Below are 26907 nucleotides of genomic sequence, written 5' to 3'. Positions count from 1 at the left end.
TAGCACTAGTATATAATTCTGGAACATTTTCATTCCCCCGAAAAGAAACACTTTATTCATTACCATTCACTCCTCAGTTCCCCCTCTTCCAGCCCCTGGCAGCCCTCTTCTGCTTTTTGTCTCTGAATTTGTCTATACTAGACATTTCATATAAAAGGAATCATCTGTGGTCTTTTGTGACTTCTTTGTGTCACTTAGCTTTGTTTTCAAGGTTCATCCATTTTATAGCATGTATCAGTAGTTCATTCCTTTTTATGGAAGAATATTTTTGACTCTTCATCCATTCATTAGTTCATGGACATTTGGGTTGTTTTAGCTATTATGGACAATGTTGCTATGAACATTTGTGTATAAGTTTTTATGTGTGCGGATTTTTTTTCTTTTGGGTATATACCAAGAGTGGAATTGCTGGGTCATACAGTAACTATTTTTAACTTTTTGAGGAATTGCCAAACTGCTTTCCACAGTGGCTGTATCATTTTATATTTTCAGCAGCAGTGTATGAGGGTTCTGATTTCTCCATATCCTTGTCAACACTTGTTCTTTTCTCTTTTTGATTATAGATGTCATAGTGGGTATGAAGTTTCTTGTGGTTTTGATTTATATTTCTCTAATGACTAATACTATTGAGCATCTTTTCATGTGTTTATTGGCCATTAGTATGTCTTCCTTGGAAAAATGTTTACTCAAGGCTTTTGCCCATTTTTAAATTGAATTATTTGTGTTCTTATTGTTGAGTTGTAGGACTTCTTTGTATATTATGTATACAAGTCCTTTATCAGACCGGTGATTTGCAGAAATTTTCTCCCATTCTGTGGGTTGTCTTTTCACTTTTTTTTTAAGATTTTTTTTTATTTTATTTTAGAGAGAGACAGAGAAAGAGAGAGCAAGCTTGGGTGGGGGAGGGGCAGAGGGAAAGGGAGAAGCAGACTCCCCACTGAGCAGGGAGCCCTGCACGGGGCTCAATCCCAGGACCCCAAGATCATGACCTCAGCGGAAGGCAGACACTTAAATGACTGAGCCACCCAGGCATCCCTTTACTTTCCTTTTTTTTTTTTTTTTTAATTTTATTCATTTATTCATGAGAGACAGAGAGAGAGAGAGAGAGAGAAAGAGGCAGAGGGGGAAGTAGGCTCCCAAGGAGCAGGGAGCCTGATGCGGGACCCGATCCCAGGACCCCGGGACCATGACCTGAGCCGAAGGCAGACGCCCAACCATCTGAGCCACCCAGGCGCCCCCTTCACTTTCTTGAGAGTTTCTTTCGATGCACAAGCATTTTAAATTTTGTTTAAGTCTACTTTTATCTGTTTTGTTGTTGTTACTCTTGGTTTGTGTCATATTTAAGGAACTGTTGCCTAGCTTAGGGTTACAAAGATTTACACCTGTTTTCTTCTGAGAATGTTATAGTTTTGGTTCTGACATTTTGATCTTTGATTCATTTTGAGTTAATTTGTTTCTGGAGTCTCAGTTCTTTTCCAGTCATCTTTGTCTGTCCTTATGTCAGTACCATACTGTCTTGATTACTGTAACTTTGAAATTGAGAAGGATGAGTCTTCCAATTTTGTTCTTTTACAAGATTGTTTTGGCTATTCAAAGTCCCTTGAATTTCCATTTTAATTTTTTGAAAGATTTTGTTTATTCATTTGAGAAAGAGACAGAGAGCACACAAGCAGGGGGAGAGGGAGAGGGAGGAGCAGACTCTCCGCTGAGCCAGCCGGGAGCCCGATGTGGAGCTCGATCCCAGGACCTGGAGACCCGAGCTGAAGGCAGACGCTCAACCATCTGAGCCACCCAGGCGCCCCTCCATTTTAATTTTTTTTAAAAAATATATTTATTTGAGAGAGAGAGAACAGGGGCAGGGAGGAGGGGCAGAGGGAAAGGGAAAAGCAGACTTCGGAACCGGAAGTGGGGCTAAATCCCAGGACCTGGAGATCATGACGTAAGCTGAAGGCAGGCGCTTAACTGACTGAGCCACACAGGTGCCCCTCCATTTGAATTTTGAGATAAGCTTCTCAACTTCTGCAAAAAGTGAGCTGTGATTTTAATAGGGATTGCAGTGAATCTTTTTTGAGGAGAATTGTTTGTGGAATATTGACATCTTAATAATATTAAACCTACCTGTCAATAAACATGGAATATCTCCTTTTATTTAGATCTCACTTTAATTTCTTTCAACAGTGTTTTGTAGTTTTCAGGGTATAAGTTTTACACATCTTTTTAAACATTTATTTTTAAGTATTTTATTTTTTTTAACCATGGTTTTAAGTGTTAGTAAAATTATGGAAGTGATTTGAGGAATGGTCTCTTAAAACTTAGGAGAGCTTTAGTATTGAAGTACTTGATTCTATATCTATTCAGAAAAAGAAACCCAAACCATGATAAAATAAGTGACTGTAAAATACTAGTCAGCCATAGAATTAAAGCTGTAGTAAACCATAAACAACATATAGTAAAGTCCAGTTTTGTTTAAAAAGTTGTACTGGGTGGTAATTTTCTCAAGGGCAGCAACTATACCTTGAATTCTCATAGCATCTGACACAAGTGCTTTATAATCTGAGAGATACTTGATAAATATTGAATGAATGAGTACCATATCCAGAAAGAAGGAAGGAGCGTTGGTGGTATAGTGGTGAGCATAGCTGCCTTCCAGAAAGAAGGAAGGAATGATATTGGAAACCTGAGAGGATTGTGTTCTAGTTATATACAACCATGTAGAAAGCTTTAATTGGAATAACAATTGCATTAAAATTACAGCAGATGGAAAACTAGGCCTTTATAGAATTGGAGTTATTTAATCTGTAAAGACAAAAACTTAGATAATAAAGATGAAAATGGAGGTAAATTTGTTCTCTAAACCTAGAATACCCGAATAAGAAAGCTCTCTTGATGCTTGAATGGAACAGGGTTAGGGCAAAATGTATGAATATGTAATATATATATGAGTAAAAGTTTTCTTAGGGGACCTTTTACATGTTACAACTGAAAAAAATAGAATCTAGAATGGTTAGTTAAATTAATAGAAAATATGATGACCATCATGGATAATTGAGAAAACTAGAGATATGATCTTAATTTTATGGCATAGGACATGTCTGGTGTCTTTATCAGAAAATGTAATTTTTCCCAACAATACTTTTTCTTGTATGTTTGGGAGAGTTATTTTATTTTAAAGTTCTGTGCCCCACAGAACAGAATAACCAGTTAATATGAGGTGATTTTGTAGAATTGGAAGTAGACCTTTTTATTCAATATCAGCTCTACATAGCCTAGCTTTCTCAACTCGTATTGGCATGGATTTCCTGGGATTTTTTTAAAAAGATTTTATTTATTTATTTTAGAGAGAGAGAATGTGTGAGTGGGGAGGGGCAGAGGGGTAGGGAGAAGGAGAAGGAATCTGAACCAGACTGCACTGAGGACGAAGCCCAACGTGGGGCTCCATCCCACAACCATGAGATCATGACCTGAGCTGAAACCAAGAGTCGGACACTCAACCGACTGAGCCACCCAGGTGCCCCAGTTTTCCTGGGATTTTAGTAGAGTGAAATGGGGTATATATATATATGGGCATGTGTGAAATCAATTCTGTCAAACCCTGGTCCTTAGCAACTATTAAATTAATCTTGTAATTGTTAACTGTCATATTCTAGCAGCAAACTTCACTTTAAATATAAGTGAAGGAGAAGTAAGACTTAGCAATATTATTTATAGACAGATTTTTAAAAATATGTGTATATCTTTCACGTGCAGAAACACTGCTTAGGAATTTTTTTAGCCTTTAATTTCTGCTGGGTCCTAGGAGTGATATAGCATCTAAAACACTAATTTGGGACTACCATACTTGTATTATTGATTTCGTTGGTATAATACTACTACTTTGCAATAATTGTGTCAAGAGTTAAGGATACTTTTTAAACCTTTTTTTTTTCTGCTAGGAATTAATCTTTGCATTATGAGATTCTTAAATCCAGACTTTGTTTTGTTTGTTTGGGTTTTTTGGCCATTTCACTCCTATGATATTTTTTTTTAATTGAGATATAATTGACCTATAACATTGTATTAGTTTTAGGTGTATAGCATACTGATTTGATATATGTGTATATTGAGAATGATTATGACAATAAGTTTATTTAACATCTGTCACCACACATAGTTACAAGTTTTTTTCTTGTGCTGAGAACTTTTAATCTTACTCTCTTAGTGTAACTTTCATATGTACAATGCAGTACTGGTAACTATAGTCACTATGCTGTACCTCATATCCTTAGAACTTATTTATCTTATAAACTGGAATTTTGTACCATTGACTACCTTTACCTATTCCACCCACCACCTGCCACTTCTGGCAACCATCAGTCTGTTTTCTGTAGTTCTCTGAGTTCAGGGTTTTTGTTTTATATTATTTTCTTTTGTTTTAGATAACATGTATAAGTGAGATCATACAGTATTTGTCTTTCTCTGTCTTATTTCACTTGGTATAATGTTCTCAAGTTCCATTCACGTTGTCACATATGGCAGGATTTCCTTTTTTTTTTATGGCTGAATAATATTCCTGTTTGCACGTGTGTGTGTGTGTGTGTGTGTGTGTCACATTTTCTTTAGCCACTCATCCATAGATGGACACTTAAGTTGTCTCCAGTCTTGACTATTGTTTCAGTGAATGTGGGGTGCAGGTATCTTTTCAAGGTAGGGATTTCATTTTCTTTGGATAAATACCCAGAAATTTCATTTCTGGATCACATGGTATTTCTATTATAATTTTTTGAGGAACCATCGTACTGTTTTCCATAATGGCTGTACCTGATTGACATTTTGAGCACAGGAATTTATTCTATCTAAATAAAAATTTGTTCTTTAAATGAGAGGAACACTTAGGTGATTGGCTATAAACAAACATATGAAGAGAGTCTACTCCCATTTTACTGATTGGAACAACTATTCCTCTATATTTACTTCAATAGAATACTGTTTGTGCTATTAAACATATTTAAGTTATATATTTTTTAAAGATTTTATTTATTTATTTATTTGAGAGAGAGAATGAGAGAGAGCATGAGAGGGGGGAGGGTCAGAGGGAGAAGCAGACTCCCTGCTGAGCAAGGAGCCCGATGTGGGACTCGATCCCGGGACTCCAGGATCATGACCTGAGCCGAAGGCAGTCACTTAACCAACTGAGCCACCCGGGTGCCCTATTTAAGTTATACTTAAGAACATACTGACTTTAATGTCTTTTCCGTAAATACTGCTAAATGTATAAATGTCTTAATATAAAGGCACTGATACAATACAAATATATACTATACCAATAAACACATGAAAAGATTTTCAGCATCATTAGTTATTAGGGAAATGCAAATTTAAACCACAATGAGATACTACTTTATATCCATTAGGATAGCTATAATCAAAAAGACAGATAATAACAGGTGTGGCAAGGATGTGGACAAATCACCTCATATACTGCTGGTGGAAATGTAAAATGCTGCAGCTACTTTAGAAAATAATCTGGTAATTCCTCAAAAAGTTAAATGTAGAGTTACCATATAATCCAGCATCTCACTTCTAGATGTATACCCAACAGAAATGAAAACATCTGTACACACAAAAACTTGTACACAAATGTCCATAGCAGTATTACTCTAAATAGCCAAAATGTGGAAGCAACCCAGATGTCCATCAACTGATCAATGGATGGATAAACAAAACGTATATCCATTTAATGGAATAATATTTGGCATAAAAAGGAATGCATTACTGATACATGCTGCAACATGGATGAATCTTGAAAACACATTAAGTGAAAGAAGCCAGTCACAAAACACCACATATTGTATGATTCCATTTATAGAAAATGTACGGAATAGCCAGATCTATAGGGACAGAAGGTAGATTAGCGGTTCCTAGGGGTGGGAATTGAGGATAGGGGATGATAGTTAAAGGATTGGGGTTTCTTTTGGAAGGGTGTTAAAAATGTTATAAAATTGATTGTGATGATGGTTGCACAACTTTGTGAATATACTAAAGTGCCCATCAACAGATGAATGGATAAAGTGTGGTATTGTACAGATAATGGAATATTATTCACCCTTAAAAAGGAATAAAATTTTGGTACATCGTACAGCATGAATGAATTTCGAAAACGTGTTAAGTGAAATAAGCCAGATACAAGAGGACAAATATTGTATGATTTCATGAAGTATCTAGAATAGAGACAGAAAATAGAATAGTGGTCACTAAGGACTATGGTGAGAGGACAATGGTGAGTTACTGTTTAATGGGTACAGAGTTTATATTTGTGATGATGAAAAAGTTCTGGAAATGGGTAGTGGTGATGTTGCACAACATTGTGAGTAAACTTAATAGCATTGAATTGTACACTTAAAAAATGCAGTGGTAAGGGGCGTCTGGGTGGCTCAGTCAGTTAAACGTCCAACTTTTGATTTCTGCTCAGGTCATGATCTCAGTTATGGGATCACGCCCCACATTGGGCTCGATGCTCAGTGGAGAGTGCTTCTCTCCCTCTCCCTTTCCTTCTTGCCCTCCCACCTGATCACATTCACATGGGCTCTCTGTCTCTGTTTCTCACTCTCTAAAATAAATAAATCTTTTTTTAAAAAAGCAATGGTAAATTTTATGTTATATGTATTTTACCACAAAAATATATTTGTTAAAAAAGTAGAAAAAATAATTTTAAGAGTCTGAGATATACTAACTTTTTTGGTGAAGTTACTGAGACAGAAGTAATTGTGTGGTGGCACATGGAAAAACGACTGTTTTTCCCATTTAACAGAGTATATTTTGGTTGTTTAAATCATTTATGGTTTTCTTCCTCCTGTTTTCGTCAAATGTGAATTTCTCTTGCTTTCTATATGGGACCCAAAATCTTTAGCTTAAAATGTGAATGGGATGACCTAGACATCACTGATTGTGCTATATCTTAAATGATCAAAAACAGAATTTTGATGAGCCAGTCTAGACTACAGTTGACTGTGAAAAATGCATGAAGTAGACACAATCATTTAGATCGAAAAAAATTTTTTACTATTAATATGCATGGTTGATTCATTTTGTTGATTTCTGGAAAGCAAATATTTATATTTAATAGTAGCAAATGGGTTGCAGTTTTCCAATAAATGTCACAGAATTGTGGCAGAGAGCCAGGAAGAAGAAAAGCTGCATTAGTGAAGTGAGACACAGTTCTGTAGCTATGGAAACTATAAACCCTACTAAGTCTCAAAAAGGTATTCTCTTTGTATTTGTACTATTAATTAGACATTAGTAGAGGTTAATGAGGACCCTAGATGACTGCTAGATTAAATATAGGTATAATTGTATTTATCAGAGGCCTGGGTAAAAGGCATTGTTGAGTAGTTTAGTATTTATTTTGTGTGAAAATTGAAGTACTTAATTTCCTTTTCATTAATTTGATTTATTATTTGTCCTTAACTATGAAAATACTTTCTATTTTAAAATATTTTCTTAGATTACTGCTGTAGTTCAGGTTTTAATTTGAGAATAGATAAGAGAATATGAACATCAGTCAGTTTAGTAAATTAATCTTGACCAGTATTTGTGTTTACTGATAAACGTGTATTAATAAGTGCATAAGTAGATTTTATGAAAAAATGTTTTAGGTGTAAATTAAGTCCTTTGGTAATTCATAATAATTTTTGTAAAATGATTGGTGCTTTTACCAGTAAAAACTTGATTGATACTGTGACTGACCTAGAAGCTTAATATTTCCCCCTAATTATAAAAACAAACTTACTCTGAAGAAAATTTATGATTAGGTCTGTAATCAGGGTTGGCTGCCTATACCCAGTTGACAGAATTATAATGGGCTGCTTGTGGTAGCAAGCTTCAGGAGGGAGACGGTGTCAAATTCTAAAAATAGGAAGGCAAACTAGAACTGAAAGATAGTTAACTGAGTAGTTGTGTTCTCACCATACTTGTTTGCTTTTTTGTGTATGAATCCAAAATTATGTTTTCCCTTAAGTTTACATGTGTTTTGTTTTGTTTTGTTTTTTTTACACCCAACATCACCAAATAATTTATTTGGAATCAGAATTAAAAGACCACTTGACAGCTGAGAAATGTATGTTTATTCTGATACAGTTGTACAACTAATCTAGGACAAGTTACCAAATAAATTTTACATTCTTTCTTCAGGACTGGGGTTTTTCGATGACTTCAAATTTAGGATCTTCAAATTTGAAGTCCGGGAACGTATTCATGTCTGCTTTACCATACATTTGCTTAAGCTTAAAAAGCTCCCTCTCTAGGTCTTGCTGGTACTCTGGGCCAATATCAACGGGTCCTCCAGATGCCTGTCGCTTAGTTCTGTATTCTCTAATCTTGTCCATGAAGAGTTTCTGTACAGGATCAAGTTCCCTATTAAATGCCACTGCTGTAACACCAATGTTCCTCCTCAAATGAACTGAGACTGCAGACCGAATGAGAGAGGAGAACCTGAAGAGCCTCTGAAGAATCAATCATGGTGATTCTGTTACTTGCGCTCAGTCCCCCATGTGTTTTGTTTTCTTATACATTTATACTAGGAAGTCTTTCTTCAACCTCTTAGACCTTTGCAGAAACATCAGCTGTCAACCAGCATGGAAGCCAGTTGTGTTTTGGAATATCCCAAGTCTAAGCCGACTTAGAAGTGAAATTTAGCTGTCCTTTATTGTATAAGCAAAATGAAACAGAAAAAGTGAACTCTGAGAAGTAAACTCTTTTGGAAAAACCATTTTAGGTTGGACCCTAAATATTGCCCAGAAAAGAGAACCCATCCATTTGGAAATGCCAAATTAGAGGGAAATTGGTAGAGAAAAAATACTAGACCTTCTTCTATTAAGAACTACTTGAATATTCACCACTACCTAGTTCTTGAACAAAGATAGACCAGAGCATTATATGGAGGGTCCTTCTCAGTGTGTTGGACCTCTCCTTTTCCTCTTTCCTTTTTAGTAGGACTGTGTCCATCTACTTGACTATTTGATTGTATTTTGCAGTGATAATGGATTGTAGTAAGCATAGCTCTTTATGAAGGGACTGGATGGTGTGTCCTGGGAGAAAAATACCGTATTAGTGATCCACATGTGGATGTGCTTATCTGTCCTAGTGGCACATCCGCATTTGGATTGCTAAAATCCTTAAACATAGACAAAATTCAGTTGAGAAATTCAGAGGATAACATTTAATAAAAATAAGAGTAAACAAGGGGCTCCTGGGTGGCTCAGTTGGTTGAATATCTGACTGTTGGTTTCAGCTCAGGTCTGATCTCATGGATCTTGGATCTTGGGATTGAGCTCCATGGTGAGCTCCGCAGTCACCAGGGAGTCTGCTTGAAGATTGTCTCCCTCTACCTCTCTCGCACGTATGCACACACTCTCTCAAATAAATAAATAAATATTTTTTTAATGAGATTGCATGTTCTTTTTTTTTTTAAGATTTTATTGATTTATTTGAGAGAGAGAGACAGAGATAGAACAAGTCGGAAAGAGAGAGAGAAGCAGACTCCCACTGAGTGGGGACCTGGATTTGGGGCTCATCCCAGGACCCTGGGATGGATGTGGGGCTCGACCCCAGGACCCTGGGGTCATGACCTGGACTGAAGGCAGATGCTTAACTGACTGAGCCACCCAGGTACCCCTCAAATAAATCTTTGAAAAATATAAGAGTAAAAAAGTTTTTATCAGTTAAAATAGCTAGGGATAGACAGTAAAAAGCAATATCCCTAATTTTGGTATTTAAGATTGAATAGAAATGCAGGTTGCAGAGTCTGTATCAGGATGAGTCAGATCACGTCTTTGAGTCTTGGGGTAAGGCTCTTGAATTCTCCATTTCCAGGAATTAAAAGAGAACTCTCTCTCTCTCTCTCTCTCTCTCTCTCTCTCTCAGCAGCAGGAAGTTATTTTCCTTGATACTTTGTTTTGTTACTTTGTGTTCTCTGTGTATTTTGTCTTCCACCATAGGTGATTCTTGGATACTCTAGGTATCTAAAAAGCTCCTTCTTTGGCTTTTGTACATCTTCTCAGTACAGATTTAAATGAGTGGTAAGTGTCAGGTGACTAGACACGACCATTCTGAATGAACCAATAAACTGACAAATCTTGTTTGTGGCAATTAGGCTATGGTATACAAAGGAAACAAAATGGTGTCCTAATAATTTCAGGTTTGAGCATTTATTTAAAAAACTGTTAGGAAAAGTTCAGGATTTTTCAGGGAGAGGTATTTTACAATACAGAACAGTGCTCTTTCTTTGTATCGTTAAAATAAAAGTCAGTTGAATTTCAATTTGTAAATTTTGGAAAATTGTGATTCACAGTTACTTTGTCTCAGGTTAGAAAATTATAAGAAGAGGGCGCCTGGGTGGCTCAGTTGGTTAAGCGACTGCCTTCGGCTCGGGTCATGATCCTGGAGTCCCGGGATAGAGTCCCGCATCGGGCTCCCTGCTCAGCAAGGAACCTACTTCTCCCTCTGGCCCTACCCCCTCTCATGTGCTCTCTCTGTCTCTGTCTCTCTCTCTCATTCTCGCTCTCTCAAAATAAATAAATCTTTAAAAAAAATTATAAGAAGAAAATAAATTCTAAAGTTGTTTAGACAAATTCATATTTTAAGTTTAATGTTCTGTAAGTTGTGTTCTATATCTTTTCCTGGCTTTTTTTTCTCCCTTAGCCTGACAGGATAAGAAGGTTTGTCCCATGTAATTGTTTTTTCAGTTTGTTAAACATATTTTTTATGTTTATGGCTACCTTTGAGCTAAGGGTAAAAAGACATTGAGTCTCTCATTGCCTCAAAGGTGAGTTTTTTGGGTTTTTTTTTTTTTTAACATATAATGTATTGGTGAGTTGTTTTCTAACAACTTACCTAAGTAACTGCAGACTTTTTGCCTTACTCAATTTTTCTATTGAAACAAGGGTCACATAGAAATGTTGTGGGACCCTATTCGCTGCTTTACAGCAGATCCAATTCCAAGATCTAATGTCCAACTTATAGGAATGTTTACTATCTCACTTCATGGGGCCAGTGTTCTTGTTTAAAAGCAGCATTCTTATGCTCTGGCCATACAGAATTTTAAAACATTAAGGCAATTTGAAAAAACTTTTCTTACATGTTTATCATATTCTCTCCCATGATAATATATTAATAACATGGAGAGGGCAGTGGGTGTAGTGGTTAAAGATGTGGGCCTTGGAACAGGACTGTGTGGGTTCAGGTTCTGGTTATATTGTTCACTAGGTGTGTGACAGCTTGGACAAGTTCATTGACCTCTCTCCCTCAGTTTTCTCATCTGTAAAATGCTGTTGATAACAGAGCTTTCATCATAGAGTTGCAAGAATTAAATGAGCTGATGTAAGTAAAGTGCTTAGAGTAGTGTCTAGCATAAGCTACATAAGTTGCTATTATTATTATTATTATTATTGGAATACCCTTGCTACATTGTCTTTTTTTGAAAAGGATAAAAACCATACCTTTATTATAAGGTCATTATTAGTGTCAAAGAAAAGATAGAAAGCAACACGTTTTAAGTAAAGCAGAATAAACATCAGTTTTGGTCATTTTAGCATTCTGTATTTGTGGCCATTTTCTTTTGGGTGGTTTCTTGATTTATCTGATTATAAGGAATAATAACAGTGCAAAAGTTTCTTTGAGTTTGAAAACAAGAATTTGTGCCAGTATAAGAGCAACTAATACTGCCAGCCATCTCTTGTTTATTAACGGTTGTACTATTTAGGATGTCTGGCTTTTAAGGCTTAGTTTTCTTATTCTGAGTGAATTAGATGAAGTGGAAAAGCTTTAGATGGTTGGTTCCAGGCTGACCACCACGGAAAAATCCCTTACTGTTTTTTTTTTTTAAGATTTTATTTATTTATTTGACAGAGAGAGTGAGAGAGCACAAGCAGGGGGAGCAGCAGAAGGAGAGGGAGAAGCGGGCTTCCCGCTGAGCAAGGAGCCTGATGCGGGACTTGATCCCAGGACCCTGGGATCATGACCTGAGTCGAAGGCAGATGCTTAAACACTGAGCAACCCAGGTGTCCCTGGAAACGTATTTAAATATCAGTTTTACATTTTGCTAGTCATATTTCATTTCATCCTTTCATCCTCATTTCCTCTTTATCTAACAGGGTTATTATGAAGTTTATATAAAATAATGTTTTTCATTATGCTGGTGCTTTTAAACATTTGAATGTGAATCTAGGTATTTGCTCTAGATATTTTGAGAAATCAAATATTCAAATCAAATTGAGAAAAAATCAGGTATATGTATTTGAAGGAAAGTTATTATTTTTTTTTTAAAAGCTTGACACATTTATTTTTTTTTTAAGATTTTATTTATTTATTCATGAGAGACAGAGGGAGAGAGAGAGAGAGAGAGAGAAGCAGAGGGAGAAAGAAGCAGGCTCCCAAGGAGCAGGGAGCCCGATGCGGGACTCGATCCCAGGACCCCGGGATCATGACCTGAGCCGAAGGCAGATGCTTAACCATCTGAGCCACCCAGGCGCCCGGAAAGTTATTTTTTTTTAAGATTTTATTTATTTGACAGAGAGAGACACAGAGAAAGAAGGAACACAAGCAGGGGGAGTGGCAGAAGGAGAAGCAGGCTTCCCGCGGAGCGGGGAGCCTGATGCAGGGCTTGATCCCATGACCGTGACCTGAGCCGAAGGCAGTCACTTAACAATTGAGCCACTGGGTGGCTTAGTTGGTTAAGCGACTGCCTTCGGCTCAGGTCATGATCCTGGAGTCTCAGGATCGAGTCCTGCGTCGGTCTCCCTGCTCGGCAGGGAGTCTTCTTCTCCCTCTGACCCAACCCCCTCTCATGCTCTCTCTCTCTCTCTCTCATTCTCTCAAATAAATAAAATTAAAAAAAAAAAAAAAACCAATTGAGCCACCCAGGCGCCCCAGAAAGTTAATTTTTAAGGATAAGTCATTCTTTTTGGGTGTTTAAGATATTTTTATTAGAAGATTTTCAAAAATTGAAAGCTTATTTTTTCAAATTATAATGAAATTATACTTTTTAATTCTTATTACAAAAAAGTTAGGCTCCTGTGAAAAATATAAAACATATAAAGTAGAAAAGAAAAATAATATGTAATCCTACCACACAGAGATAACACTGTTCACATTTAATATATAGTATGTTATTCTGTACTTATCTGTCTTTTCTGTATGTATATAGGATATTTTATGTTTGTCTTTTCTAAAATAGGATCAGGGGCACCTGGGTGGCTCAGTTGGTTGAGCGTCAGACTTTTGGTTTCGTCTCAGGTGGTGATCTCAGGATCCTAGGATTGAGTCCTGCATGGGGCTCTGCGCTCAGTTTGGAGTCTGTTTGGCACTCTCTCTCCCTCTTCCTCAGCCCTTCCCACTTGTGCTCTCTTCTCTCTCTCTCTCTCTCTCAAATAAATAAATCCTTAAAAAAAAAATAGGATCATATTATGAATTTTGTAACCTGTTTTTATTTCTTAGTATATTTTGAACACCACTCTAAGTTAATAAATGGAGTATAACGTACCTTATTTTTTATTGCAAACTTTTTAAATAATATAAAAACATAAAGAAAAATCACAAAAATTCTCATCTCCTAGATAACTACTATTATATTTCTATACATATATATTTTTTATGTAAGTGAGATTATTTTCATTTGGTTTTATACTACTTATAGCCTGCTTCCTTCACTCACAATATATTTTCTATGGTCCGAGTAGATCTTTATCTCTATTTTTATTGGCCACATTGTATTTCTTGGTATGGATATGATGGTTGCCATCAATTACTTAACCCCTCTCCTATTGATGAGATTTTAGACTTTCTAGTTTTTGCTTTTACAACCAGTGCTGTAGAGAGCAATCATATATATATATCTTTGCATACTTAACTATATTTTTTCTTAATTTAAATTTACAGAACTATAATTATTGGGAAAAAGCATATACACATTTGAAAGGATCTTGATATCTCTTGTCTCCAAAAGGTTTTGCCTATTTATATCCTTTAGCATTATCAATTTCCCTAATCCTTTGCCAGCACCAAGTATTATCTTTATTATTTATTTTGAGAGAGTGTGTGCGCACGCTTGTGGGGGAGGGGGGCAAGAGGAGAGCGAGAGAGAATGCAAGCAGGCTCCATGTGCATTGAGCCAAAATCAAGAGTCGGACACCTAATGGACTGAGCCACTCAGGAGCCCCGCCAAGTATTATCTTTAAAAAATTATTGCAATTTCATATGCTATGCTATCTTATTCTTTTAATTTGCTGTTAAAATTGGATATTTTTGAGATGCCTGGAGGCTCAGTCAGTTAAGCATCTGCCTTCGGCTCAGGTCATGATCCCTGGGTCATGTTTATAAAAAATCCCAGGAAATCCATGCCAATACAAGTTGATAAAGTGAGGTTATATAGAACTGATGTTGAGTAAAAAGGTCTACTTCCAATTCAGAGTTTAATTATATGCTTCTAACTTTTTTATGCTGTACATTGATATAAATAAATTTTCTTTTAGTTGTCAGTGATTTTATAAATTGTGATAAATTACCTTTTTGTTGGCCTTTTGTTAGGTGCTTGCTATTTCTGTAGTATACTAAGGTACTTGTAAAATATTAAGCATCTCCTCAGTAGTACTGTGTGTCATAATTTCAATGTAGTACATGATGAGTTAGTGTAAACCCTAAAGCTTAATTGACTTTGATTATCTGAGTATACTATTCAGTTATTGATTTCTTTGGAATAGTCATTTAGGTTTGTCTCTGAATGGAGTCTTTTGAATGGAATAATTTGCTTTTGGAATATAGTAGTGTTTATACTTGGGATTTTGAAGCTGGGCAGAAAGGCATGGATATGGGAATGGATTCACATCCTTTTCCTGCCTGGGTAATTTAGAAATCCTTTTTAAAGTTCAAAATTAATGGCAGTTTTATTTTTTGTGAAGATTCATGAAAATGCCAGGTTTTGTTTGTTTTTTAAGATTTTATTTATTTATTTGACAGAGAGAGAGAGCACAAGCAGCAAGAGCTGCAGGCAGAGGGGAAAGGAGAAACTGAGCAAGGATCCTGATTTGGGGCTCGATCCCAGGACCCTGCATTCATGACCTGAGCCAAAAGCACACGCTTAACTGACTGAGCCACCCAGGTGCCCCAAAATGCCAGGTTTATTTATTTATATTTTTAAAGATTTTATTTATTTCTTTATTTGAGAAAGAGCGCAAGCAGGGAGAGCTGCAGAGAGAGAGAGAAGCAGGCTCCCTCCTGAGCGTGGAGCCTTGATGCAGGGCTATATCCCAGGACCCTGGGATCATGACCTAAGCTGAAGGCAAATCCTTAACCAACTGAGCCACCCGGGTGCCCCCAAATGCCAGGTTTAACAACACATTTTTTCTAGTTATCTTAGTGCCCCAAATGAATAAACTAGTTTTAGGTTTCCATTGTGTTTTGAATACTGTAGGCCTGTAATACTCCTACTACATATAAATAAATGAATTAAACAAGAGTCTTAGAATTTTATTTTAACTGATCAAATTTATAAAATGTGACTTTTACTGAGTTCTTGTATCTATCTTTCCAGAAGATGTTATAGTGAAACATCTAAGAAGCAAATTGGCAATGGCATTTGCTATTGGAATAACTTTAATTCACCTCTAGTACTGTAGCATGGTGGCATTTTTAACAAAGTGATTTTGGAAATATAGATAAAAAGGGTATAATCCCCAAACTGGTGGGTATGTAGAATAGGGTGAGAAAGGGAAGCAAATTAAAGGAAGGAAATGGTAAATTGAATTTTTAAGTTTATTATTATAAGAAACTATGTCATTGTATAGTATAAGCATGAAAGATTATCAAAAATTTTTTTAAACATGAAAACTTGTATTTTAACCTGTTTCCATGTTAGAACTTTTTTTTCCAGATGCTATTTTCAACTGTAGTTGTTAGTGGGCTGAATGTATCCCAGTCTTCCTAGTTCTTCATTAACCTGTTAGCACTTGACTACTTTAATAGGTTCAGGAAAATCTGCTGTTTGTTAGTTGAAATTGTTAAGACCTGCAACTGGAACTATTCTGTTTTTAGTATATCTTCCAAATTTGAATTCATTTTGAGAAAAGTTTAATAAACTGACCTTACAACATGATAAATAAAAGTAGGATTATTTACATTATAGGAGAGTGGTCAAGTAGATAGCTTACACTAGTGTTATTTCTTACTTTGCACGTAACTTTGTAGAGCGCTTTGATATATAGTATTTTATTTAATCTTTTTGACAACCAGTAGGTGTTGTTATCATCCCCATCTTAACTATAATAAAACCAGGGGTGCCTTGGCTGGGTCGGTTGGTGGAACATGCAACTCTTGATCTTGGGGTGGTTAATTTGAGCCTCACGTTGGGTGTAGAGTTTTCTTAAAAAATAAAATCTTTAAAAATAAAATAAAACCAAAACCCCAAATGACAGAGACTTGCCCAAGTTGACACTGTTCATCATTAGAAGAGCTAGGTTAAAAAAAAAAAAGGGGCATTCTGACTTCTGATCCATTCCTTTTCTCTATAATCTCAGCCATGATCATTCATTTACTGACTGCAGATATAATGGTAAAAGACAAAAATGTGATTCCTATCCTGATTGAGCTTATCTTCTAAGTTGGGGAGACAGACTAGTAAATAATCAATTAAAAATAATATTCTGAGGGGCGCCTGGGCGGCTCAGTCGGTTGAGCTTCTGACTCTTGGTTTCCCTGGGGTCATGACTTGGGGGGGCTGTGGGCGGTGGGGAGATCAGGCTCTGTGCTCAGCAGGGAGTCTGATTGGGATTCTCTGTCCCTCTCCCTCTGCCCCTCCCCCCACTGCACACACACTCCCTTTCTCTCTCAAATAAATAAATAAACCTTTTAAAAAAGTAGAATTCTGAGTGCTCTGAAAAGGGAGGTGCAGATTGATGAAGTGGGGCAGGGGAAGGTGCTGATATGCCAGAGAATCAATCAGGGAGGGCTTTTGATTGAAGGTGACATCCGAACTCAGTACTGAAATCATAAAAATTAGTAAGGTAAAGGTGATGGGGCTGTGTTGGAGGAAATTGTTCTAGGCAGCAGGAGAATATCATGTTGGAAGATTAGTATGTTAGACAATTGAAAGAAATTCAGTATGGCTGGATCATATAGCTAGAGATTGGGGAAGGGAATGGTAAGGGAGGGAAAAGGTGTAGCTGTGAAAGATGTGGTAAACCAAGGCTGGTTATGATAACATTCTGAATTATTAGCAGCAGGGACGTAGAGAAGAGGCTCACAGGTACCATGAAAACCTGAATATATGTGATAGAAATATTATAGTCAAATAATGTATACAGTTATTACATATGTCTTTTCTTTGTGTAGTAAGGGGCACATGATCTTAATAGTTGGGAACTGATGACTGCACTATTCACTCTCGTTAACCCTGGAGATAAGCTTTGGCTGTCAAATTTTTTTTTTTTAAGATTTTATTTATTTGAGGGCGCCTGGGTGGCTCCGTTGGTTAAGTGACTGCCTTCGGCTCAGGTCATGATCCTGGAGTCCCGGGATTGAGTCCCGCCTCCTCCCCTCTCATGTGCTTTCTCTCTCTCTCATTCTCTCTCTCTCAAATAAATAAAATCTTTAAAAAAAAAAGATCTTATTTATTTGAGAGAGAGAGAGAGCACAGGCAGGGGGAGGGGCAGAGGGAGAGGGAGAAGCAGACCCCTCCCCCCCAAGCAGGGAGCCCTATGCAGGGCCAGATCCCAGGACCCTGTGATCACAGTTCAAGCCAAAGGCGGCCGTTCAACTGACTGAGCCACCCAGGTGCCCCTGAATTAGGTTTTAAATAGATTATTCAGGCTGTGGTGTAGATAATAAGCTGAGTAAAAGAAGTAATAAATGAGTTCGGAGGTAGTTAGTCTAAGTGAGATAGTTAAGACCAGGATAGTAGTAGAAGAGGTAGCAAGAAGTGGTAGAATTCTGGATGTATTTTTTTTTTAATTTTATTTATTTGAGAGAGAGAGAGAATGAGCAGTGAGAAGGGGTAGAGGGAAAGAAAGAGAGAAGCAGACTCCCTGCTGGGCAGGAAGCCCGATGCAGGGCTCTGTCCCAGGACCCTGAGATCATGACCTGAGCCGAAGGCAGATACTTAACCGACTGACCACCCAGGCGCCCCCTGGATGTATTTAATAGAAAGAGCAAACAGGATTTGCTTATGGATTGGATGTTGAGTGTGAGAGAAAAAGATGAGTGGAAGATGATACCAGAATTTTTTAACTGAACAACTAGAAGGATGGAGTTCTCATTTAATGAGATGCAAAGACTCTGGTGGATGGGTAGGTGAGGGGAAGTAAATCATGAGATTGGTTTTAGATATATTTATAATGAAAAGTCTACGTAAGTGTCCAAATGGAGATACTGACTAGGTATTTATATCTATAAATCCCATGGAGGCAAACGTTGATAGTCACCATGTTATGGGTATCATTGCAGTTATTGTTGAAGTTGAAATGAATAATTAGAGAAAGAATGAGAAAGAAGAATGCTGAGGGTTCATTTCCCTGGGTACAAAACACAAAATATTTAAGGGGCATGGAAAGAGTATACTAAAGAGGATTAAATGAGGGAAGAAAACAGGAGATAGTGGAGAGAGGAGTTTCCAGAAAGCAGAAGTAGTCTTAGTGTCAGAAGTTACAGATAAGGGAGCACCTGGGTGGTCCAGTCGGTTAAATATCTGCCTTTGGCTCAGGTCATGATCCTGGAGTCCAGGGATCGAGCTCCACATTGGACTCCCTGCTCAGCGGGGAGTCTGCTTCTCCATCTGCCCCTCACCTCATTTGTGCTCTCTCTCTCAAATAAATATTAAAAAAATTCATGTCCTGTGGCCTATTTTCTCTCTGGAGAAATAAACAGTCATTTGCTAAGAATGATAGATAATAGGGTGGTGGCTTTAAGAGAATTATTGTAAGGAATGGAGGCGAAAACTGAGGAGGAATACTAAGGGGGAAAAAAAAAAACGTTTCCCTGAGCTACTTTGAGGAAGATCATGAATTCATAGTGGTACTAGTCTATGTGTTTTCATTTTTTCCATCAAAACTTAGAAGCTATGGTTCAGGAATATTGAAGATGAGTGGTTAGGGTCAATATGATAGAAAAACTCTGAGGACAGGGTAAAGGAATTTTTCTTCAAGACACAATCTCATGTTTTCCTTGAAGTTGTACCCCATTGGCCTTTTTCTTTTTCATTTTGTACAGGGAAAACCTGCTAATGCTGCCTTAAGTTTCATCTGTTAGAATTAAAATACACACACACATACACGTCTTGAATTTTTAGATATGCAAAAGTACAGAATAAGGACAAATCACATGAAAGCTTGCTGAATCTAGATATAATCACTATTAATATGTTGGTGATTAGTCTTTGAGACATCTCTATGTATACATATCTATTAATATATTTCTGCATAAATGGAATTATATACAGTACATTCTGTTTTCTTATCTGCTTACAGATATTAGTAAATATAAATCTGTTTTGCTATTACTGCAGAATATTCCAGGTTTAAATAACAAAATATACTTAAATTAGCCAGTCCTTTGATCATGGGCCATTATTTTAACTGTTAGAAACATCACTGTAATGAACACAGTACATACATTTTTTTTCTGTACTATTATGGATGTTTCCTGTGAGTAATAATAGCTAATACTTATGTACTATTTTCTTTATGGTGAGCAGTGTTCTAAGCACTTAAATTTGTATTTTATTTCTAAATTTGCTGTTAAATTTCAAAGTGAATCCTTCAGACTTGCATCTTTTAATTTTATCTTGAGAATGCTGTAACTAAATAAGACTACCTGTATGTAGTTGGATAAGACCACACTCAAACCATCCTGTAATATATAGTGTAGTGGTTAAATAGTGTAGGCTTTGGAGCCACAACAGATCTAGATTCAAAAATCCTGCTCAGTGGGCGCTTGGGCGGCTCAGTTGGTTAAGCGACTGCCTTCAGCTCAGGTCATGATCCTGGAGTCCCTGGATCGAGCCCCCCATCGGTCTCCCTGCTCAGCGGGGAGTCTGCTTCTCCCTCTGACTCTCCCCCATCTCATGCTCTCTCTCTCTGTCAAATAAATAAAATCTTAAAAAAAAAAATCCTGTTCTGCTACTTACTTCAGTTGTAGGACTCTGACCTTCAGCTTTCCAGTTTTTTAAATGAAAGGCAGAGGCATAAGACCCATTTTTTCACTAGGAGGATTTTTAAGCTAAGATGAAATAAAAATTATTCAAAAATTTTTAAAGTAATTAAAATCCTTTAGGGTGCAATTTAATGTTACTTTCCTTTTCTAGGTTAAGGAAAGGTAGAGAAATCTTGTTTATCTTTTGTTTAATAAGTGTTCATTAATGAAATTTATGCTATTATTATAAATCATGTACTCAAAAGAATAGTTAATGCTAGAAGAAAATGCCCATGATGGATGTTAAATTTAAAAAAAAAAGACATAAAATAATGATCCCAGTTTTATTTAAAAACAGTAAGACTAGTAGGAAATAAAATGTTAGAAAAAAAATTAAAATGTTAGAATGGTCATCTCTGAGAATTAGGATTTGAAGTGACTTTATTTTTTCTTTTATACTTTAAAAAAATGCTTTCAATTTTCCAATGATGATATATCCTTTATATATCCTTTTCGTTTATCACTTTTGTGCCTTAATAAAACATAAAAATGTTTGGGTCTCCTGGGTGGCTCAGTCAGTTAAGCATCTGCCTTAGGCTCAGGTCATGACCTCAGAGTCCTGAGCCCTAAGTCAGGCTCCATGTGCAGCGGGGAGCAGGAGCCTGCTTCTCCTTCTTCCTCTTCCCTTCCTCCCCCGCCCCCAGCCATTCTCTCTCTCTCTCTCAAATAAATAAAATCTTAAAAACATAAAAATGTTAAACTAAGAATCTTCATGTATTGGAACATTGTAACTAACTCTGAAACTTTTATTTTTTTAAAAGATTTTATTTATTGGTGAAAGAGAGATAGAGAGGGAGGAAAGGGAGAAGCAGGTCCCCACTGAGCAGGGAGCCCATTGTGAGTATCAATCCCAGGACACAGGTTGGGGGAACAGCTGCAGTACTGTGTTGTTAATATGTGTTTAGCTCTTGTTTATCTTAGAATCTGTATTTTTTTAGCCTTACTAGGAAAATAGTAATTGTTCCTATATTTTTTACTTTGTTTCCCTTACCTGAACTATGTGAATAAGTTGAACTTCATTGTTTTTACTTTTGTTTTTTAAAAATGCAGGCCGGGGCACCTGGGTGGCTCCATTGGCCGGGTGTCTGACTCTTGATTTGGGCTCAGGTCATGATCTCAGGGATTTTGAGCTCGAGCCCCCAGTCTACACTAGGTGTGGAACCTGCTTGAGATTCTCTTTCTCCCTCTCCCTCTGGTCGCTTGTGCACTTTCTCTCTCTCTAAAATACATAAAATTTTTAAAGATGCTGACCATATCATTAGATATTCTTCTCTTTTGAGTCTTTTTTTAAGATTTATTTATTTATTTGGGAGACAGTGTGTGCACGGAGGCGGGGAGGGGCAGAGGGAGAGAGAGTCTTTAAGCAGACTCCATGCTGAGCCGGAGCCAGACCCAGGGCTCAATCCCAGGACCTTGAGATCACGACCTGAGCTGAAACCAAGAGTCAGACACTCAACCGACGGCACCACCCAGGCGCCCCTCTTCTGAGTCTTTTTGTATGAACTTTGAATTCTGTTTCATGCATGCATCTATCTATCCATCCATTCAATAAACATTATCTTGACCTTATCAAAAATGCTAAGGCCCTGCATGATCTGTGCTCTACCCTACCCACTAATCTTATCTCAGGCCAGCAGGGGAATCTCTTGATTACTGTATTCTAGCAACATTGCGTACCTTTCAGTTACTCAGACATGCCATGTCTTTTCCTGCCTAAAGACTTTTGCACATGCTGTTGCCTTAGATGTCTTGCTTCTCTTTCTGCTCTTTTGAATGGCTGCTTCTTTCTTATCCTCAGGAACCGCTCAGAGAGGCCTTCCTGACTATCTTCTCTTAAAGTAGTCCCTACGTTATTCTTCCTTACAGATTCCTGTTTGTTTTCTTCATAGCATTCATTCTACTTTGTATTTTAAAAATTATATCCTTGTTCCAGATTTTTTTCTGCTTCTCATTACAGAAAAACTCCTTAAGGACAGGGACCTTTTTTGTCATACTCAATTTTGTATCCTTGACTCACAGTAAATTACTTTTGATTTAATTAGTCATCAGTATAATAGTAACATTGTATGCCTGTACTGTGCTGGACAGTGCTTCTTATGTATATTGTATGCATCATTGCTAGTGCTCATAAGTCCAAAAGGTAGATAGATATTTCTGCCATATTGTAATTGAGACAAGTAACTTGTCTACAAACACACAGAAAATAATAGAGATATAATGAAAGCCCAATTCTCACTACCTTTGTTCTTTCATTATGGCATGCTACCTACCTCTTATTTATTGTAAATAATATTGGTATCTTAACACAGGGATCATACTGCTTTTTATAGTGATTGTAGACATTTCTAAGGAAACTTGTGGCTTTCTCCTTCCTCCCTTATCCCCCCCCAATGCAAAAAAGTTTACAATAATGTTTAAAATGCCTACTAATAGTATCTAATGATTCTGACTTTCTGATCAAGCCAAATGAAAATTCATATATATTTTATTTAATAATAATATTGATACACTCTTGTATTAGAACTTTTTTCCCCTGAGTTTTAACATCTTAATTCTTCTACATGATATAATTAGCCATTTAAACATTAATAGGTATAGAAGGATTTGTTACATGTCTCTTAAGCATCTGCTTCTATAGGACAGCCACTGGCAAATAGAAATAATTGAATTCTCTTCTACAGCATTTTGAAACCATGCCACTGAAGTCCCTCAAATTTTTACCTCTTCATCTCAAAAATTTTGGGGTGTCTTCTCATGTTGTGTTTTATTTTTCTCTCATGTCAGTGGAAGAAATGTCCAGTCTTTTTCTAAGGTGCCCCCAACCTCTTGGACTTGATTCCATGACAGTTACTTCATTTTAATATTTTCCATTTCTTCTTTTTCATTATTTTTTTCCATGTTTTTTTTACTTGTGGCAGTAGTTGTCAAACTTTTAAACTATGATTTCTATGGAGGTACCTCTGCACGTGATAAAATTTTAAAAAATTGTACTTACAAAAGAAAATGAATTCCTTATGGTAGTATAATCCTATAAAAATGCCCTGGAAAAAAGTTTTATTTAGTCATTTTATACTAATCTCAATTTCTTCACCATCCAGTTGTTCCTTAACCCTTTGTTAGCATGCAAGCATTCTCTAGGAAATTCAGTTATGATTTTACAATTGTCAAACCTGATGTCATTTTTCTTAATTAAATCTCTTCTATATGTCCTCTTTTGGATCTTCAAGCCTTTCCTTATTCCTGGCTATTTCCCTTTCACCACCAAACATACACAATTTCTTCTTCCACACTATAAAATAAACCCTGTATTTGGTCCTGTCTCCTTAAGTATTTTTTTCCTTGTCTTTGGAAGGACTTTGTGAAATAATAGTCTATATTTCTGCTTACACTGCATTTACTTCCTCACTTCCATTTGGTCTTCAACTCTTTTGCCTTCTGGCTTCTCTCCCCATCACTCCCTTGATACTTCTTTGGCAGAAGTATCAAGAAATACCTTTTGCCACACCAAATAAATGCATTCTTCCGAGTTTTTCCTTACTTGAACTGAATGAGGCATTTTCATTTTTGGCAGTCCACTCCCAAGACTGTTCTTTTTTTTGACACTGTACTCTTCAGGCTCTTCTCTGACTGTAGCTTCTTGCCTGGCTTCTTTTCTTACTCTTATCCTTCTGCCTTTTCATTCTTTTTATGGTTTGTAATTAATTTTATGTATTCCCACAGTTTCTCTTTTCTTGCTCATTCATGCGCTCATCAAATGATGCCTGTTTGTGCCATGCACTGTGCTACTGCTGAGAGTGAGAAGGACTGACAGAGTCACTGTCCTCATTATGTGAATAGTCTAATACGAAATACATGTAGATTAACCGGCAGTTGTGGAAGAGTGTAGGATAAATATTCTAGTAAAGGAATTACATAGAAGGGATACTTAACTAAGACTGGAGTGGTCAGGAAAAGCTTTTTGGGAAGAAGTAACAGTTGAAAGGGGCTTTGGGAAGGTCAGTGTCTCAGGCAGAAGCAATAGCATTTGCAAAGAAAAAGGGAGTGTTTGGTTGAAGAATTGAAGATCATTGTATCTTGAGAGTGTAGAGGGAGAGAGGAGAATGAGGAGGGATAAGGTTGAAGGGTTATAAAATAGGCACTCGTTACTATTCATTCAACAAATATTTAGTGCTCTGGTGTCTTACTTTATAGCTATACTTTCACATAAGTATACATTTTTTAAAAGATTTTATTTTTAAGTAATCTCTACACACAACATGAGGTTCAGGTTTACAACCCCAATATCAAAAGTTGCAGTTCACCAACTGAGTCAGCCAGGCACCACAACATGAGTATACATTTTAATAGCCTAGTTTTCACTCCTGTTGCTATGAACAATCAAAACTAGGTTTTAGACGCTGAGTCTATGATAATTGATTACTGCTATAGACTGGTGTTATCATGGGTTTGTATTGGTTATATTACTAGATCTGACTCAGAATGTTCCAAGACTCTTTTATTCAAGATTTTGGCCTTCTGTCTCTGATTTTAAATTATAATCATTGCCATTAATGTGTAATCAATTCTTTTTTTTTTTAAAGATTTTATTTATTTGAGAGAGAGAGAGAATGAGAGATAGAGAGCAGGAGAGGGAAGAGGGTCAGAGGGAGAAGCAGACTCCCCGCTGAGCAGGGAGCCCGACGCGGGACTCGATCCCGGGACTCCAGGACCATGACCTGAGCCGAAGGCAGTCGCTTAACCAACTGAGCCACCCAGGCGCCCCAATGTGTAATCAATTCTTATTCTCTAAACATTTAATATATATGGCCTTATTCTAACTAGATTTTCAGTTCTTTGAGGGCATAGACTACTGTGTCTAATTTCTTTTACATCTTCATTTGTTAGAGTACAAAGAGTATATTTATGTGTGTCTATATGTGCAGAGTTTATGTTTACAAGATGAAGACTTATTTTTTTTTTAAACCTCAAAGGGCTTAACTCAGTTTTACATAGGGCACATACCTTTTTTGTAAAATATTTACTTAAGTAAGCTGAAACATCTTCAAATTTATTGAAGGTTGTCAAGTAGAACATGGTGATATTAGTTCTTCTTCTCTGAGCAAAAAACATTGATATGGGTTAAAATTACAATAGCATCACTTCTTTTAGCCAAGATAGAGTAATAGGGGCCAGATTTACCCTCCTGCCTGAAGCAGCTAAAAAGAGAGATAAACTATATATGAAACATTGGTTCTCTTTACATTTACCATCAGACAGTGAAAGACAGTGACAATGAAAGAGGGGTGAAGGGCAAATGAGATGAGCCCTACAAGTGCCCTGGCTTACTTCTTGAAGATAGTTTCTAGGCTGTGGTGGTGTAGAAAGGGGCAATCCATGTAGAGCCCAGAGGTCTCCTTGAGTTGAGGGAAAGCTAGGAGACTGGGAAAGCCAAGGTATCTACAGTTCTCAGGGCATAGTACTGGAAAGGAGGGAAATGCACATAGGATTCTGAAGATCAGCAGAGGGTCTCCTTTGAGTATTCATTTGAATAGTGATCATTTGAATAGTGATCATTACAGGCATTTGAGAAAACTACCCAAGAGTGAGGAAAAAACAGAAAGGATTAGAGAGAGAGAACAGTGCTCAGAACTCAGAAAGGGCTGGATATAATGCCCATTTGTACTAATGAGAGTAGAAAACTTTTTAATTCAGGGGACATTAGGTATTGTTAAGAAGGGCCTTGCTTCAGTAGTAAAGAAAAGTGAACCCTGGACTAAACGTTCTGGTCATGTCTAACAGAGCTTTAAAAAGCAAGAACTGAAAGGTTCAAACTATTTCCAAATAACTTAATCATATCCCCCCAAAAGCTCAAGAATATTTATAAGAATGTCAAAACATCCAGCACACCAGCAAGGTAAAGTTCTCAACATCTGGCATCTAATCAGAAATCACCACGGTACTCTAAAAGTTTGTTTTATTTATTTATTTATTTTTTAAAGATTTTATTTATTTATTTGACAGAGAGGTAGCAAGAGCAGGAACACAAGCAGGGGGAGTGGGAGAGGGAGAAGCAGGCTTCCCGCTGAGCAGGGAGCCTGATGTAGGGCTCGATCCCAGGACCCTGGGATCATGACCTGAGCCGAAGGCAGACACTTAACGACTCAGCCACCCAGATGCCCCTAAAAGTTTGTTTTATTTTATAGAAAATCACTAGTAATGGAAAGAAGCAGAAAATTATAATACATAGTGAGAAAAATCACTAAGTCAAAACTGATCCAGAAATGACTGGTGGTCTCTGTTGTTTGCACCCATTGTCATTGTACCCATTGTTTGCACCCAGGTTATTGGCCTCTCCAACACCCATGAGACAAAAAGAAAACCCAGGGACCCACTGCTATATTGTTCCTGGGTCCCACCATCCATAGCTGGTCTGTCTTCTTTTCTCCATTTTTCAGTCTTCCTATGTGTGTTCTTTAAAAACGTATGTAACAGGGGCGGCTGAGTGGCTCAGTTGTTAAGCATCTGCCTTCGGCTCAGGTCATGATCCCAGGATCCTGGAATCGAGCCCCACATTGGGCTCCCTGCTCAGCAGGAAGCCTGCTTCTCCCTCTCCCACTCCCCCTGCTTGTGTTCCCTCCCTCGCTGTGTCTCTCTCTGTCAAATAAATAAAATCTTTAAAAATGTATGTAACATCCAGGGTTTTTGGCTGAACTTGGAGGA

The 26907-nt window shown here is 37.1% G+C and overlaps 2 protein-coding genes across 7 annotated transcripts in view; one reads left to right on the top strand and one right to left on the bottom strand.

Annotated features, from left to right (window-relative positions):
- NFAT5 (nuclear factor of activated T cells 5) overlaps window positions 1–26907 on the top strand; it is a 120523-nt gene that overhangs the window by 12851 nt on the left and 80765 nt on the right. The window lies entirely within an intron of this gene.
- Window positions 8077–8486, bottom strand: LOC112836877 (ATP synthase peripheral stalk subunit F6, mitochondrial-like; the record flags this gene model as incomplete). The annotated part of the gene is made up of 1 exon (XM_025888854.2): window positions 8077–8486. A coding segment is annotated over one exon (324 nt), but the record flags the coding sequence as incomplete, so codon positions are not given.

Source organism: Callorhinus ursinus, unplaced genomic scaffold (genome assembly GCF_003265705.2).
Source record: "Callorhinus ursinus isolate GAN/ISIS: 27379988/994484 unplaced genomic scaffold, GSC_fseal_2.0 scaffold37, whole genome shotgun sequence".
In the NCBI taxonomy this organism is placed as follows: Eukaryota; Metazoa; Chordata; class Mammalia; order Carnivora; family Otariidae; genus Callorhinus; species Callorhinus ursinus.
This window is presented reverse-complemented; position numbering and strand designations above follow the sequence as displayed.